The 17,453-nt window shown below is 46.6% G+C and overlaps 1 protein-coding gene across 1 annotated transcript in view; it reads left to right on the top strand.

Annotated features, from left to right (window-relative positions):
* LOC139549154 (rho GTPase-activating protein 35-like) overlaps positions 1–17,453 on the top strand; it is a 94,996-nt gene that overhangs the window by 49,884 nt on the left and 27,659 nt on the right. The window contains exons 2-3 of the mRNA XM_071359315.1: positions 1,556–5,371; positions 8,436–8,574. Of these exons, the coding sequence (XP_071215416.1) occupies positions 1,655–5,371; positions 8,436–8,574 (3,856 nt within the window). The 5' untranslated portion in view covers positions 1,556–1,654. The remainder of the gene's footprint in view (positions 1–1,555; positions 5,372–8,435; positions 8,575–17,453) is intronic.

Genomic DNA, 17,453 nt, shown 5'->3' with positions numbered 1-17,453 from the left:
GCAGCAGGATGTAGAGCAATGAATTAACCATGGGTGCCCAGGTCTTATCACCCAACCAGCCTGCTTTCGACCTGCGGCACCGGCTCCCTGCGTTACACAGACTGGGGGTACTGGATCTCTCAGCCAGCCCCCTTTTCGATGCATGTTTTATTCTGCAAATATCAAAACACAAGACATTCCTTTTGATATTGATCTCTTTTGTGCTGCCACTTGGTGATGCACCTACTGTAGTAGGCATGCGCTGCTGTAGTGTTACAGTAAACAGAGTCTGGGTAGATGGAATTTGCTTTGCACAGTAACTTTTGAATCCCTTATATTATTGTCCCCTTTCTACTGTTAAACCTACAACCGTCCTGGTTGTGGTGTGTGTGTATATATTATCTACAGTGTCTGGATTCGTCTCTCTCTGTGATGGACTTTGAACTCTTCTCTTTCTCTGCAGATAGTCAGAGAGAGTCAGTATGAAGAGAACTAACTCAATTCAGTGGGTATTACGTATTCTCCAAACCCTGCCTCAAAAGCCCTATTCATTCATCATTAACAGTGGTTTTAATGTGTTTACTAAATACATGGATGAATTACTGTAAACTGGGTGTGGGTTCTTTTTGACTGTACACAGCTGTCTAGTGCTTTGGGGCTTTTCCTAGTGCTTTTCTTGCTCCCTGCGAGCCTGACTGCTTAGAAAGGGCCCGCCTATCGAAACGGCATGAATGTTATCTCCCTCGTTCACTTCTACCCATAGGAGCTCTATTTATGATTTGTAGGCCTGTGTTCTGCCAATAGGATCTGTTGTGAACTTTTTTGCTCTGAGAGCATTGTGCCGGCCATGGAAAGAAACATCTGAAAGTGATATCTCCAGACGGCACGATACCAAATTGAACCGCTATTACATCTCGGCAAATGTGACGAGACATGCAATTCGAGATCATAATTGGGGATCGCAGTCTGTCCGCGGCATCTTTTTATTTTTCAGGACCAGAATAATATTTTTTTTGATATAGAGGAAAGCAGCCAACATTCAATGCAGCCTTTTAAAATGCAGTTTGGTCTTCCCTAGTTGCCCAATTAGTATCTCTCTCTCGCTCTATGTATGTGGATTTGTGTGCTTGCGAGAGCTATATCATCACGTCTTTTAGAACTACTGCTGGCTTAGACAACACTGTTAGATGTGAGATAATTATGTATCGTTACATAAGGTCCTGTTCTGCTTTGTACGTTTTTCAAACAAGCCATAAGGAAACTACTTTAAGGGTGGTGGGTAGTAGAATGTCAACAAGAGGTTAAATGTGAAGGAATGCGTCAGTTAATAGTGACTGTACTGCAGTTGTCTTAAGTAAGGTGTAGCATTCCAACAGCTTTGCATCTGTCCTCAATCTCTTCAGGAAACATTCAGCGGTGAAATGGGGTCACAGATTAAACATTAACATCACACAGCAACGATGTGGGAATTTAAATGAGACATGGAACACCCTTCAAATAATGAATTGAATAATGACAATGAATCTTTCCCACAGTCTCTATTATTTATATATTTTGTTCTCTCTTTCTCTTGTAGGGTCAGACCCAAGGCCAGTAAGAATCTTTGCATGGAAAGACCGCCCGGCAGCCTCCTCCCTAGAGCTTGTGGGCATGGCAGGATGAGTGTCTGCGTTCGATGATGATGGCAAAAAAGCAAGATGCAAAGGCGCCCACCTACAACCTGGTCGTGGTGGGCCTGTCCGGCACAGAGAAAGAGAAGGGGCAGTGTGGTGTGGGCAAGTCCTGCCTGTGCAACCGCTTCGTCCGTCCCAGCGCAGACGACTTTTACCTGGACCACACCTCCGTGCTAAGCACCAGCGACTTCGGGGGACGTGTGGTGAATAATGACCACTTCCTGTTCTGGGGGGAAACGGGGCGGGTGCTGGAGGAGGGGCCGGAGTGCAGGATGCATGTGGTGGAGCAGACAGAGTTCATTGATGACCAAACGTTCCAGCCACACCGTTCCACAGCCCTCCAGCCCTACATCAAGAGGGCTGCCTCCAACAAGCTGGCCTCTGCAGAGAAGTTGATGTACTTCTGCACGGACCAGCTAGGGCTGGAGCAGGACTTTGAGCAGAAGCAGATGCCAGAGGGGAAGCTGATGGTGGATGGCTTCCTCCTCTGTGTGGACGTCAGCAGGGGCATGAACCGCAGCTTTGACGACCAGATGAAGTTCATCACTAATCTCTACAACCAGCTAGCCAAGAACAAGAAGCCAGTGGTTCTGGTGCTCACCAAGTGCGATGAGGGGGTGGAACGCTACATCAAGGACTCTCACACCTTCGCCTTGGCCAAGAAGAACCTCCAGGTGGTGGAGACATCAGCACGCTCTAACATCAATGTAGACCTGGCCTTCCTTACCCTGGTGCAGCTGATAGACAAGGGCCGGGGCAAACCCAAGATCATCCCCTACTTTGAGGCCCTGAAGCAGCAGAGCCAGCAGATTGCCTCGGCTAAAGACCGCTATGAGTGGCTGGTCAGCCGCATCGTGAAGAACCACAATGAGACATGGCCCAACATCAACCGGCGCATGCAGACCTCCGCAGAGTACAAGGAGTATGTCTTCCTGGAGGGCACGGCTAAAGCCAAGAAGCTCTTCCAGCAGCACGTCCACAGGCTCAAACAGGAACACATTGAGCGAAGGAGAAGGGTCTATCTCAGCACCCTGCCTCAGGCACTGGGTTCCCTAGTCCCTGAGCTGGATGAGATCGACCACCTGAGCTGGTCCGTGGTCCAGAAGGTTCTGGAGACCAAGCAAGACTTCTCCCATTGGTTTGTTGTGTTGGACGACACCCCCTGGGAGACCACGCCACACATAGACAACATGGAGGACGAGAGGATTCCCCAGGATCTCCTGGAGACTCCTGTGGCCGAGACGATTTACGAGAGCCACCTGGAGCACCTGAAAAATGAGCGCAAACGGGCGGAGATGAGGTGGGAGTTTAAGGAGAAGCTCAGTGCCTCTCCCTTCATCACAGCAGGCAAGCCCTGGGAGGAGGCACGCAGCTTCATCATGAATGAAGACTTCTATCAGTGGCTCGAGGAACCAGAGTACCTAGACATCTACAACAGGCACCAGAAGGAGATCATCGACCGAGCCAAGGAGGACTTCCAGGAGCTGCTGCTGGAGTACTCAGAGCTCTTCTATGAGCTGGAGGTAGACGCCAAGCCCAGTAAGGAGAAGATGGGGGCCATCCAGGAGGTGTTAGGGGAGGAGCAGAGGTTCAAGGCACTGCAGAAGTTGCAGGCAGAGAGGGACGCTTTGGTTCTCAAGCATATCCACTTTGTCTACCACCCCACCAAGGAGACCTGCCCAAATAGCCCACACTGTGTGGACTGTAAGATTGAACAGGTTCTAGCCTCCAAGTTCCCCACTCGATACTCCTTCTTCGAGAGCCATAAACCCGGCGACGGGAACGCAGATCGGATAAACCTGGTCATTCTGGGTAAAGATGGCCTGGGTAGAGAACTGGCTAATGAGATCAGGGCTTTGTGCACCAATGATGACCGGTACGTGCTGGATGGGAAAATGTATGAGTTGTCCCTCCGGCCCATAGAGGGTAACGTGCGTCTGCCGGTCAATTCCTTCCACACGCCTACCTTCACCCCCCATGGCGTACTGTGTCTCTACAACTCTAAGGAGTCACTATCCTACATTGTGGAGAGCATTGAGAAGCTCAGAGAGTCCACGCTAGGCCGAAGGGAAAACAGTCTATTTCAGCTACCTATGAACCTGCTCCTAGTCACCAAACGGGGAGTAGGGTCCGTCAGGGACATTGGGGGGGAAACGGCCCACACGCTTATCCTCCAGGGGCAGCAGGTGGCTGGGAAGCTACAGTGTGGTTACCTAGACCCCGCCTCCCCTGGGGTGGGCTATGGACGCAATGTGAACGAAAAGCAGATCAACCAGGTGTTAAAAGGTTTGTTAGAATGCCGTAGGCCCCCTGGGAGCATAGGCAGCAGCTCCCCTCCTTTACCCCCTTCCTTCAGAGACTCTCACTCCCAGCCCATCCCCGAGACAGACCTGCGGATAGTCATGTGCCTGATGTGTGGGGACGATTATGACGTGGAGCAGCTCCTCTCGCCTCTCCTGCTGCCCCAGCACTGTCGGCCGGCCTCCAGCCTGAGCAGTGGCACGTCCGTGCTCCTAGAGCTCACGGTGGGGGCCCAGAGGCACACCATCGACCTCTCCCTGCTCTCCTTCCACTCCTCATTTGCCCTACGGAAGAGCCGGCTGGTGCACGGCTACATTGCCGTGTATTCTGCCAGGCGCAAGGCGTCCATGGAGACCCTGTGTGCGTTCCTGTGCGAGGTGCAGGACATCATCCCCGTGCAGTTGCTTGCGGTGGGGGAGAGCCAGGCTGAGCTGTCGGACTCCGAGGTGGCCAGGGAGCAGGTGAGCCAGGGGGAGGAGCTGGCCCGGGAGATCGAGGCCAGGTTTAACACAGTGGTGTGTGGGCCTGGAGGGGTGGTGGGAGGACTGCACAGGATAGACCTCTTCCAGCCCTTCCTGAAGGAGGTTGTGGAGAAACGCACCATTGTGGAGGCCACACACATGTACGATAATGTAGCAGAGGCCTGCACCACTGAGAGTATGAGCCCGGCCCGCTGCAATTCCCCCAGCCCCATCAACACCCTGCTAGACTCTGAGGAGGACGTGGAGCCCTCGCCTCCCTACCCTGACGTTACCCTCACCTCCCACCTGGGGGGCTTCAAGCTCCCCGACCTGGAGTCCAGCGACGCCTTCTCAGTCATCTCCGAGATCAGCACCTTCGAGAGCAAGCTCAACAACAAGGTCCCCCCCCAGGTGCGGCCCAAGCCCACCATACGGAAAGTCAACCTGGGGCCCTACATGGACCAGCAAGGGACCAACCGCCGCTCCTTACCCCCTGCTGTCACCTGGGCGCCGGGCAGTGACGGTGGCTACGACCCCTCGGACTACGCCGAGCCCGTGGATGCCGTGACCAAACAGAGGCCCACAGAGGAGGAGAGCATCTACTCGGTGCCCCATGACAGCACTCAGGGCAAGATCATCACCATCCGCAACGCCAACAAGCATTCTAACGGCGGGGGCAATGGCTCGGATAGTGAGGCTGACAGCAGCTCCCTGGAGCGGAGGCGGAAGATGTCTGCTCTGGGGGTGAAGCCGCGGCTGTACCGCGACCGCTCGAAACGCCTGGGCAAGTTCAGCAGCTTCCGCACTAGCTTCTCCATCGGCAGTGACGACGAGCTGGGGCCGCCCAAAGCACCAGAGGAGCTGGGCGGGGCGCACAAAGGGGACAACTCCATTAACGAGGAGGGCGAGGACCCCAAGAGAAGGAACATCCTCAGAAGCCTGCGCAGAAACACCAAGGTATGTGCACCAGTGCGTTTGTGTCTGTGTGTGTTTGTGTCTGTGTGTATTGTTCATCAACATCACATCAGGTTGCACACTTTCAGTTTTTATTATTTATATCGGTCACGTACTGTATATAGAGTATCTCAAGAAAGAGAAAAACAGTCGTGACTCATTTAGATTCCACCCTATGACTGACTTCATATACAATCTCGATCAATCTATTATAGACTACTTGATAATTTTCATCTGTTTAATAGGGTTTTGTCTTCATCTACCACCTTTTATCAAAGTTACCTAGCGACAGTGTTCCTAATGCACTGTTCAGTGTTTATTGGCGTGTGTGTTTCCTCACCTGTGTGAGTGCATGAGCTATGCACAGGTTGTCTGTGTCGTCTCTGCTCACTGGAGCCCATCTCATTGGAGTCTGACTTGCTATAGGCTCTTTAAATCAGCCTGGCCTTCTCTCACTCTGTGGGCCTACTTTTCTCCTGCTTCGCATTAGTCCTCCAAACTAGCCCAATCATGGGTGGAAGCAGAGAAACTCCAGCTATTGAACTCCCCCAGCTCAGGAGAAACTGTTTTAATGAATCGGGAGCACAGTGTACGCTCAGGCTATGGCTAGTTGTGTATGTGTGTCTGTTTCCCTTCATAAGCGTGTGTGTGTTGTCAGTGTTTGTGTGTGCTGTCCATTATTCCACAAATGGACAAAATTCTCAAACTTGAATCCATGCTGTCATGGCTCATTATAATTTGACACAAACGCCGTTAAAACTGAAGGTACATTTTTGCAAGCTTAGTTTGAAAGAAATGTCACTGGTCACCCGAATGAGGGCATTAACTACAGTAAAAAGAGAGAATTATTATACTGCCCCCTCTCCCCCCCCACACTGTCTCTCTGTACAGCAGTTTTGTTTTTATCCTGGATTAAAGCAGCCCTAACCCACTCACTCATTACAAATGACAAACCTGTTACTACCACAGCCCTAGCTGCAGTCCCATAGGCTGGCTTGTTTTTAAAACAAGTAGATCCTGTGCAGAGTAGACCCAATGGCTTTATGAAATGCTCTGTTCAGAGGTGGGCTGTTCATTAAGTGAATAGAGAGCGATTGGCAGCCGAGTGATCCAACTGTGCGGCACCAAAACATGCCCAGAGACTAGTGGGACATGCCCTGGGTTTATTTTCTCCTCCTCCCACACATTCCCTCCCTCATTCCCCGACTCTCTCCCTCTCTCTCTTTACCTTCCTGCTGATGAAGCGGAATACAGTGAATATAGGACTCGTACATGGGCGTCAGCCTCCCTCTACCCTCCCTCCCTCAGACACTCTGCAGTGAAACATTTGACCCAACACCGTTAGTCTTATCTGCCTGCCATAGCTCTCATTCACACAGAGAGGCTGACAGTAAGTGCCACCTAAGTGGGAGTGAAGGCAGTGTATATGATTAGACTGGCTGGGAGAGACACACAAACCACCCTGTCGCTGTGTGTCTGCCTGTCTGGCTGTGTGTGGGTGATAATTACCATGGGTGTCAGTGGGGAGGACGGGGTGATTTTATGTTTTCACACACAGTAGTGATGTCCCTCTACTCCGTAAACTATATAAGTGTTTAGTTGTATACTGTATGTTCTGAACGATCCGCCGTAACATCACAAATCTAGAGTGAATTTGGTTGCCGGAACGAGTATAGGGGGAACTAAGTGTGGGACTAAGATGGCGACTCCCCAGACTGCAGAGCACGGCCTTAAGGCTGATCTGGGGCCTGTGTCTCCGCTCCACGTACATTAAAGCCTTTATTACTTAATGGGAGCCATAAGTTCATCAGGTTCCCAGATCAGCTGTCATTCTATTGATGAGGGTCGCTATAGAACCAGCTTGTAGGCTGGTCAGTATAATAAACAGAGAGTGTCCCTGTAAGTCTGATCTGAGGTCAGGGTAGAACCAGCCAGTCCTGTCTCTGCCTGGCTGCTGTTAGGCCTCAGCAGTGAGTACACTGTGGAAACTAACTAACCCTCTCTCCCTGTTCAAACACATTCACCTGAGGCTGTGGCCGGCTGACTTGGCAGAGGTCTCTCTCTCTCTTGTTCATTCTCTTCCGCCCCCACCAAGATGCCAGAAACGTTTCCTCTCCCCCAGCCTTTTTAAAACATCCTCAGCCGACAAGTGGAATCATTTAAATCACCTAGTTCCCTTCTAATACGCCGCTAGCACTGCACACAGAGAGAGAGAGAGAGAGAGAGAGGGAGACATTGGTGGAACCCTGGTCTCGTGTTACATTTTTTTTAATTAAGGACGTGCATTATTGTCCTTGTGTGGTAGAGGTCTGTTGTCTTCTCAGCGTTGGCCACATCCTGTTTCAGTAAAAAAAAAGTAGAGCAAAGTTTTGGGTTGTGAATGTAGGGTGTTGGGCAGGTCGGTGGTGGTGGGTAAAGTAATGGGGTGGTGTAACTGGAGCAGAGGGCCCGGCCAAGGCGGCTAGGCTCACTCTGAGAGTAGCATGCTGCTCTGCTCTCTCTGTCTGGGGGCTGACCGCACTACTAGACTCCCAGGCTTCTCGGGACAGCAACACATTCCCACTGAACACCATTTAAGCGCACCGTACAAGTGAAGTTACTACTTGAACGGCACAGAAGTAGCTTATAAGATCAAATGAAATGCTGATAACAGCAGTAGGTTAGCGGCTTACTAGAAACGATGATTGTGTTTCGGATGGGGACAATGTACGAGGGATGCAGTTTAGTGGAAAGGGAGCATGACAATGGAGAGGAAAGAGTGCAGAGGATAAAGAAAACGTAGAGAGGTGAAAAGTGGAATGAAGATGTGTTATCACACCCACAGCTGGAGATAGGAATCGTACATTCCTATCAGCTTGGGCCTTGGGAAGAATCTACTGCAAGGGTGCGTATGTGTGTTGTGCTGGTTGATACAGTTAGATGCCCATGTTAAGAATGAAAGTAATGGTAATGTGTGTGTTAAAACTGTGTCCATATCTATGGTCTCAAAATCCATCTATGCCTTGGATGGATGATGAACAGAAAGGATAACACCGTTCTCATCTCTCTCTCTCCCCCTCTCTCTCAGAAACCGCGGCCCAAGCCCAGGCATTCCATATCCAAAGTAGAAAGCAACTACTTTGGCGTGCCATTGGCCAGCGTGGTGACACCTGACCGACCCATCCCGCTCTTCATTGACAAGTGCATCCGATATATCGAGGCAACAGGTAAGCTTACACTTATTACACAGAGGCTGGATTGTTGTTCTGAGTGGATGCTATTGATTACTGAGACTATTGGGGAGATCAATATAATGGCATATAGATGGAGAAGGTGGCTTTATTGATTTACTCCCGTACTCGTTCCATATTACTTTTCAGGGAGCAAAGGTTGCAAGCCTCAATATCAGCAAGGTCTCTGTCGCTCTCTCTTTCTCTCTCCCCCATTGGCATGGGAAACATGTTAACATTTGCCAAAGCAAGTGAAGTAGTTATAATACACAATAAAAATGAACAGTAAACATTACACTCACACAAGTTCCAAAAGAATAAAGACATTTCAAATGTCATATGTCTGTATATATACAGTGTTGTAACGATGTGCAAATGGTTAAAGTACAAAAGGTAAAATAAATATGGGTTGTATTTACAATGGTGTTTGTTCTTCACTGGTTGCCCTTTTCAACAGGTCACACATCTTGCTGCTGTGATGGCACACTGTGGTATTTCACCCAGTAGATATGGGAGTTTATCAAAATTGGGTTTGTTTTCAAATTCTTTGTGGATCTGTGTAATCCGAGGGAAATATGTGTCTCTTAAATGGTCATACATTTGGCAGGAGGTTAGGAAGTGCAGCTCAGTTTCCACCTCATTTTGTAGGCAGTGTGCACATGGCCTGTCTTCTCTTGAGAGCCATTTCTGCCTTTGGCAGCCTTTCTCAACAGCAAGGCTATGCTCACTTGAGTCTGTACATAGTCAAAGCTTTCCTTAAGTTTGGGTTAGTCACAGTGGTCAGGTATTCTGCCACTGTGTATTTAAGGCCAAATAGCATTCTAGTTTGCTCTGTTGTGAATTCTTTCCAATGTGTCAAGTAATCATATTTTTGTTTTCTCATGATTTGGTTGGGTCTGTTTGTGTTTGTGAACAGAGCCCCAGGACCAACTTGCTTAGGGGACTCTTCTCCAGGTTCATCTCTCTGTAGGTGATGGCTTTGTTATGGAAGGTTTGGGAAACGCTTCCTTTTATGTGGTTGTAGAATTTATTGGCTCTTCTGGATTTTGATAATTAGCGGGTATCGGCCTAATACTGCTCTGCATGCATTATTTGGTGTTTTACATTGTACACCGGTGATATTTTTTGCAGAATTCTGCATGCAAAGTCTCATTTTGGTGTTTGTCCAATTTTGTGAATTCTTGGTTGGTGAGCGGACCCCAGACGTCACAACCATAAAGGGCAATGGGTTCTGTAACTAATTCAAGTATTTTTAGCCTAATTGGTATGTCAAATTTTATGTTCCTTTTGATGGCTTAGAAGGCCCTTCTTGCCTTGTCTCTCAGATCGTTCACAGCTTTGTGGAAGTTACCTGTGGCACTGATGTTTAGGCCAAGCTATGTATAGTATTTTTGTGTGCTTTAGGGCAATGGTGTCTAGATGGAATTTGTATTTGTGGTCCTGGCGACATACTGGGATTTACTGTCAGGGCCCAGGTCTGGCAGAATCTGTGCAGAAGATCTAGGTGCTGCTGTAGGCCCTCCTAGGTTGGGGACAGAAGCACCAGATCATCAGCAAACATTTAGACATTTGACTTCAGATTCTAGTAGGGTGAGGCCGGCTGCTGCAGACTGTTCTAGTGCTTTTGCCAATTCGTTGATATATATGTTGAAGAGAGTGAGGCTTAAGCTGCATCCCTGTCTCACCCCACGGCTCTGTGGAAAGAAATGTTTTTTTTGCCTTTTTTAACAGAAGTGGACATGTATTTTATAATATAATATATATATAATAATATATATATATATATAATAACACCACTTTACATCAATTTATATAGCAGACCCTCATGCCAAATTGAGTCAAATGCTTTTTTGAAATCAACAAAGCATGAGAAGACATTGCCTTTCTTTTGGTTTGTTTGTTTGTCAATTAGGGTGTGCATGGTGAATATGTGGTCTGTTGTACGATAATTTGGTAAAAAGCCAATTTGACGTCTGCTCAATACATTGTTTTCACTGAGGAAATGTACAAGTATGCTGTTAACAAGTCCAATACAGCAAATGAAAGATAAACATCTTGTTAATCTACCCATTGTGTCCGATTTAAAAAATGTTTTACAGCGAAAACACAACATATATCACCGCCAAGTCCAAAAAACACACAGCCATTTTTCCCAGCCAAAGATAGGAGTCACAAAAAGCAGAAATAGAGATATAATTAATCACTAACCTTTGATGATCTTCATCAGATGACACTCATAGGACATCATGTTACACAATACATGTATGTTTTGTTGATAATGTGCATATTTATTTCCAAAAATCTCAGTTTACATTGGCGCCATGTTCAGAAATGCCTCCAGAATATCCGGAGAAATGGCAGAGAGCCACATCAAATAACGGGAAATACTCATCATAAACTTTGATGAAAGATACATGCTTTACTTAGAATTAAAGAAACACTTGTTCTTAATGCAACCGCTGTGTCAGATTTCAAAAAAACTTTACGGAAAAAGCACACCATGCAATAATCTGAGACGGCGCTCAGATATACACAACATTTCTCCGCCATGTTGGAGTCAACAGAAATACGAAATTACATCATAAATATTCCCTTACCTTTGATGATCTTCATCAAAATGCACTCCCAGGAATCCTAGTTCCACAATAAATTGTTGTTTTGTTCGATAATGTCAAATATTTATGTCCAAGTAGCTACTTTTGCTAGCACGTTTAGTTCACATGTCCAAATGCTGGCGCCGGTCCAGGCGAACTCGGACGAAAACTTCAAAAATGTATATTACAGGTCGAATAAACTGGTCAAACTAAGTAGAGAATCAATCTTCAGGATGTTGTTATCATATATATCCAATAACGTTCCATCCGGATCATTCCTTTGTGTCTACAGAAGTAATGGAACGCAAGGCGATATAATGAGGAATGCGTGTGACCAGAAACTGGCATTCTGCCAGACCACTGACTCAAATAGCTGCCATCCGGCCCCACATCACACTAGAGGCTTCATTCAACGTTCTACAGACTATTGACATCTAGTGGAAGGCGTAGAAAGTGCGAACAGATCCATATCTTACTGGGATGTGAATAGTCGATGAGTTGAAAATCAACCAGCCTCAGAATTTCCACTTCCTGTTTGGAAGTTTGCCTGCCATATGAGTTCTGTTATACTCACAGACATAATTCAAACAGTTTTAGAAACGTCAGAGTGTTTTCTATCCAATAATAATATGCATATATTAGCATCTGGGACAGAGTAGGAGGCAGTTCACTATGGGCACGCTATTCATCCAAAGTGAAAATGCCCCCTATCCCTAAAAAGTTAATGATAATGCCGCGGATTTGTCCAAGGTTGTTGTTGACGCATATCCCACTGTAGTTATTGGGGTCAAATTTGTCTCCACCTTTGTGGAATTGGGGTGATCAGACCTTGGTTCCAAATATTGGGGAAGATGCCAGAGCTATGGATGATGTTAGAGTTTAAGTATAGCCAATTGGAATTTGTTGTCTGTGTATATTTTATCAGTTCATTGTGGATAACATCAACACCACAGGCCTTTTTGGGTTGGAGGGTTTTTTATTTTGTCTTGGTTGGACAGGTTTCTCAATTTCTTTCTTGGGTTTTTGCATTTTCTCTCTCTTTCTCTCTCTCTGCTTTTCACAGTTTTCACTTTCAGCCCACATACCTTTACCTTTCCCTTCCTTCTTTATCTCGTTCTATTACTCTCCCTCCATCAACCCCCAGTCAGTGTTTTATCAGTAGTTTCTGGTGGGACTGTGGTTCTCCCCTGAGGAAGCTTCTATAGTTTTCTCTAAGTCAGAGCTGTGCCTGTTCCTGTGATAAGAGCGCAGGATGTCTCTCTCTCTCTCTTCCCCTCTGCTTCTCTCGCTCTGTCGGAATTGTTCTGCTGTTCGTGTTTGCCTGTGGCGCTGTAGGAGGCCATAGTGACAGTCAGCAGTGGCCCTGGGCAAAAGTAGTGCAGTAATGTAGGGAATAGGGTACTATTTGGGAAGCGGCCTCTGTTGTATTGGAAACCTCCTGGGTGCAGTGTTCGTTGTGCTGTGTGGTCTGCATTAGTTCTGTACGAGGGATAGTTTTATGCAGTGCTTCTGGGTTAGTGTATGTTTGTGTGTGTGTGTGCGTGCACATTGACATGTGCGAGAGTTTGACAGTGTGTGTGTGTGGAGCAGATTAACCTGGCACAGGTTCCTTGACTGTTGTGTGTGTGTATCTTTCTGTTTGTCTGTCTTGCTCTGTGTGTCTGTCTCTCTGTGTGTGGAACTGGGTGCACAGATGGGCCTGTGCTCAGTTAACCCTGCTGCCACACTCTGCTCTAATGCCCCTCCATAATACCTCACTGCCCTGGGCCCACAAGGTGCACGTCGCTCAGCCTAACATCAGCTGTTACTCAAGCCCCCTAGGAGACTAGCGTGTGTGTGTGTCTCAGGAAGGTGGTTGAAGTGACAGGTCTGAATACACAGGGGAGTTATTATATGGAACATCTTTGACACTCTAGCAGGAAACTGATTCCATGATGCAAATGAGAGCGTTGACTGTAGAATGCTGAATCGAGATAACCGTATTCTGCGTGCTGTTGTGTTTGTGTGAGGATGCAAAAGCCATGACATGCCTTATTGACATTCTTGGCAGTGCATTCCTGGGTAATCTCTTGTCTGATTTTAAACCTTTCCCACACAGGGATTAAAGTCAGACGCCTCTGCGCTGTCATGTGTGGGTAAAGGGGCCAGAGATACGCACTTGAATCAGGGCACCAGCGAGGCGCTCGCTGCCATCCTTGCCTACCTGAGTGCATATAGCTACCACAAGGGGGCAGAGTGGAGTGGCATACACACACACACACACACACACACACACACACACACACACACACACACACACACACACACACCAGCTCCTTGGTTTCCCTCATGCCTGCCTCCCTCTCTTTTTCACCTAATCCACCATTTCCTCTCCTCTCTTCCCCTGCAGATTCCCTTGTGTCCTCGTTTGACCCTCTCTCCATCTAGTCTCTTTCTTTTAGTCACTCCTCTCTACCCACTGTCCTCGTCTGCAGAGTTTTTCTATACCCCCGTCTCTTTTCCTTGCACGCTCTCTCTCCTCTCGCTCGCTCTCTCACTCTCCTGTGTGATGCCAATGTCTCTGTCTGTGTTCAGGGGTAGTGGTAATTTTCTGCCCTATAGCTCCCTCCTTCAGATCGATATCACAGAGCAGGAAATTAGAACAAGCTCAGCTCTTTTTTTCTTTCTGTGTGCACCGGGAGGGAGGAGGAACACACTGCAGCAGCACAACGCACAGCCCGTAGCCACATCCTCTGATTACACTCTCACTATGGAGTCAGTGTACACACACACACACACATGAATAAATAAAGGCATGCACAAAAATATGCACACACACAAACGCGCTCCGATGGCGACACACCCAAATGTTTTACATGAGAAACACTAGCAATAAATGGGAATATTCTCACTGTGAAACAGTTCTGCTCTAACTCACACACTGACACACACACTCCGACTCATACTTAAATGTGCCGTCCAGTTTTATAAGTCACGGAGGCTATTTTAAGGATGATGTTGCCAGTGACATTCATGTTTTTGTTCGTTACGGCATCGTGACATTCAATGGTGTTAGTGTCCAGAGCCTGTAGTTCAACACGTACCAACACTTTCGCTACAATGAGCTCCAATTTACTTATTACGGTAGTGTACTGTAATATTATTTCTGTGAAGTTAACTTAGTCGGGTCAGATGTGCGTTTGTGTGTGTGTGTGTGTGTGTGCACGTGTGTGTCTGTATTAGAGGTCGACCGACTATGAATTTTCAACGCCGATGCCGATTATTGAAGGACCAAAAAAAGACGATGCCGATTAATCTGCCCAATTTTTCATATATATAATAATGACAATTACAACAATACAATACTTTTATTTTAACTTAATATAATACATCAATAAAATCAATTTAGTCTCGAATAAATAATGAAAAATGTTCAATTTGCTTTAAATAATGCAAAAACAGTGTTGGAGAAGAAAGTAAAAGTGCAATATGTGCCATGTAAAAAAGCTAATGTTTAAGTTCCTTGCTCAGAACATGAGAACATATGAAAGCTGGTGGTTCCTTTTTAACATGAGTCTTCAATATTCCCAGTTAAGAAGTTTTAGGTTGTAGTTATTATAGGAATTATAGGACTATTTCTCTCTATACCATTTGTATTCCATATCATATTGGATGTTCTTATAGGCACTATAGTATTGCCATTCTCGGGAGTTGAAAGGCTTGAAGACATAAACAGCGCTGTGCTTCAAGTAGAGGTCGACCGATTAAGATTTTTCAATGCCGATACCGATTATTGGAGGACAAAAAAAGCCGATACCGATTAATCGGCCGATTTATAAAATAAAATAAATAAATAAATATATATATCTGACTGAGCTGCTCTATCAAATATCAAATCACAGACTTAATTATAATATAATTAACACACAGAAATACGAGGAAATGGTCTTCACACAGTTTGCAACGAGCCAGGCGGCCCAAACTGCTGCATATACCCTGACTCTGCTTGCAAGAGAAGTGACAGTTTCCCTAGTTAATATTGCCTGCTAACATGAATTTCTTTCAACTAAATATGCAGGTTTAAAAAAGCTATACTTGTGTATTGATTTTTAAGAAAGGCATTGATGTTTATTGTTAGGTACATTGGTGCAATGAACATGCTTTTTTTTGCGAATGCGCTTGTTAAATCATCACCCGTTTGGCAAGTAGGCTGTGATTCAATGATAAATGAACAGGCACCACATTGATTATATGCAACGCAGGACAAGCTAGATAAACTAGTAATTTCATCAACCTTGTGTAGTTATCTAGTGTCCAAAAATGCAGATTACCAATTTGTTATGAAACTTGAAATCGGCCCTAATTAATCGGCCATGCCGATTAACCTCAACCTCTAGTCTGTATGTGTACGTGAGCCTGTGTCTTCCTTGTTCCCCCCCTCTTTTGTTGAGTGTGACGGAGGAGAGGCAGAGGACGGCCCTATGATTGTAACACTAAAGGTGTCCAGGGCGTTAGGGGGATAAGTGACGTTATGGATCAGACCTACATCCTTCCCCTCTCCCTCACCCTATACCAAAAATACATAGCCGCCCTACGTTATTGTCCGAGCTGCCCACTGCTCTCCTATACACATCCTCTTATCCTTCCTCCATCCCCCTCTCAATGTCTGCGTAAGGGCGCTCCCACCACCCCCACTCGTCTTCCAAGAGTCTCTCCCTCTGTCCTCCCTCTTTACCTTTCATCCCTCTCACACCTTTGATACGGTTATTCCCTTTCGATCCATCTTCCCCGTACTCCTCTCCTTTTGCATTCCCTCCTTTTTTGTACCCCCGCTTCTTTCCCTCTGATTTTACTCTCTCTCTTCCACCGTCTCTCTCGCTCTCTCTTTCTCTCTCTCCGTCCCTTCCGCTCCTCAGTCTCCACACGGAGTAAGGTTTCTGTTCCCACCCAGTGAGTTGTGTGTGTGTTGAGATGATGAATGCGTGTTAGCATGCGTGGGCACGTCTCCTTGTTCTGGCGAGCTCCATAGCGACGTAAAGGGCAGCAGCCAGTGATGGCCTATGAAAACGGCTGCTTGTTGCCAGCGGCGATGAGACCCTGATACAAACCCCACATCTGGGCTGAGGATCAGTCTGACCCTTGTCAGAGATGCTTTGCCAACACGCCTCCGGAGCCAACTGCCACTCTCTTCTGTGTGTGTGTTTGTCATGATGAATGAGTGATAGGAAGAGAGCGAGAGCTGTTCACACATTCTCAGTTTAATGCTTATCGTGGGCATGTTTGTGTTTGGGACATCACTTGATGGTGTCCGATATACTGTAGGTGGAAAAAGACTGGGAGAGATGAGGGGCAGAAAATGTAATAAAAATGTCATGATTATGAGATGGGATAGTCCTGTAGAAGCAGGAGATGGTCGCTCAAGACAGGATGTTGATGAGCTGTTCACAGGAAGTGCTAGTGTTTGGTTTGACCCCGGTCGCTGCAGAGGAAAGGAAACCGGTCCAGAGCTGCTCTCAGAACAAAGAAGGTGATGGAAGTTGACCTCGACATCACGCTCTCTGACCTCTGCATTTCCACTACCATCCTCCCTCTGTCTATATCTCTCTCCCCCCTTCCTCCCCTGCCCTTGTTACCTCACTCTGGCTCTGTATGGTTAGAGCGTGGCGGTAGCATGCCAGAGTAGGGCTGTTGCGGTCGTTACGTTTTGTAAGCAGGTGATTGTCAAGCCCACACCACAACAGTAAATCTATTTATTTTAGGCAGGTCTAAAGGAACATGATATGAAGAAAATGTAGTCTATTTCAGAAGAGCAGAATAGCATACTCGGAGTCGTCCTTATGTTAGGTCCTGATCTGACTATGCCATATGGCTGTGGGCTACACTATATAATTCCTGTGGCATTATTTTAAAGTATGAAGAGTACAATTGAACATAGCTAAATAAAATAGAAAGGATATTTTTCCTAAACCATTTCCAGAGGAAGTACGCGCATGCGGCTATTCTGTTTTGAGCTGTTAACAAGAAACAGGTCCTTCTATATGCTTCATTTAGTTGTTTATGCAACTTTGGTTGTGATACAAACATTAGGCTATATGTTTTGATTTGTTGTACATTCTAAGGCTGCATGATGTGACTAATGATGTTTTGAAAAAAGTTCCATGAAAGACATGCTCTGTTTCTTGTGCAGGCTGTACACACTTCATCAGTCTCTCATTCACAATTTGCCAAGCACTTGATAATATTCCCACCCATCAGACTATTCTGAATAGCCACATGTGTCCCGTGTATCTCAGTTGGTAGAGC

This window comes from Salvelinus alpinus, chromosome 22, assembly GCF_045679555.1.
Source record: "Salvelinus alpinus chromosome 22, SLU_Salpinus.1, whole genome shotgun sequence".
Classification (NCBI taxonomy): Eukaryota; Metazoa; Chordata; class Actinopteri; order Salmoniformes; family Salmonidae; genus Salvelinus; species Salvelinus alpinus.
This window is presented reverse-complemented; position numbering and strand designations above follow the sequence as displayed.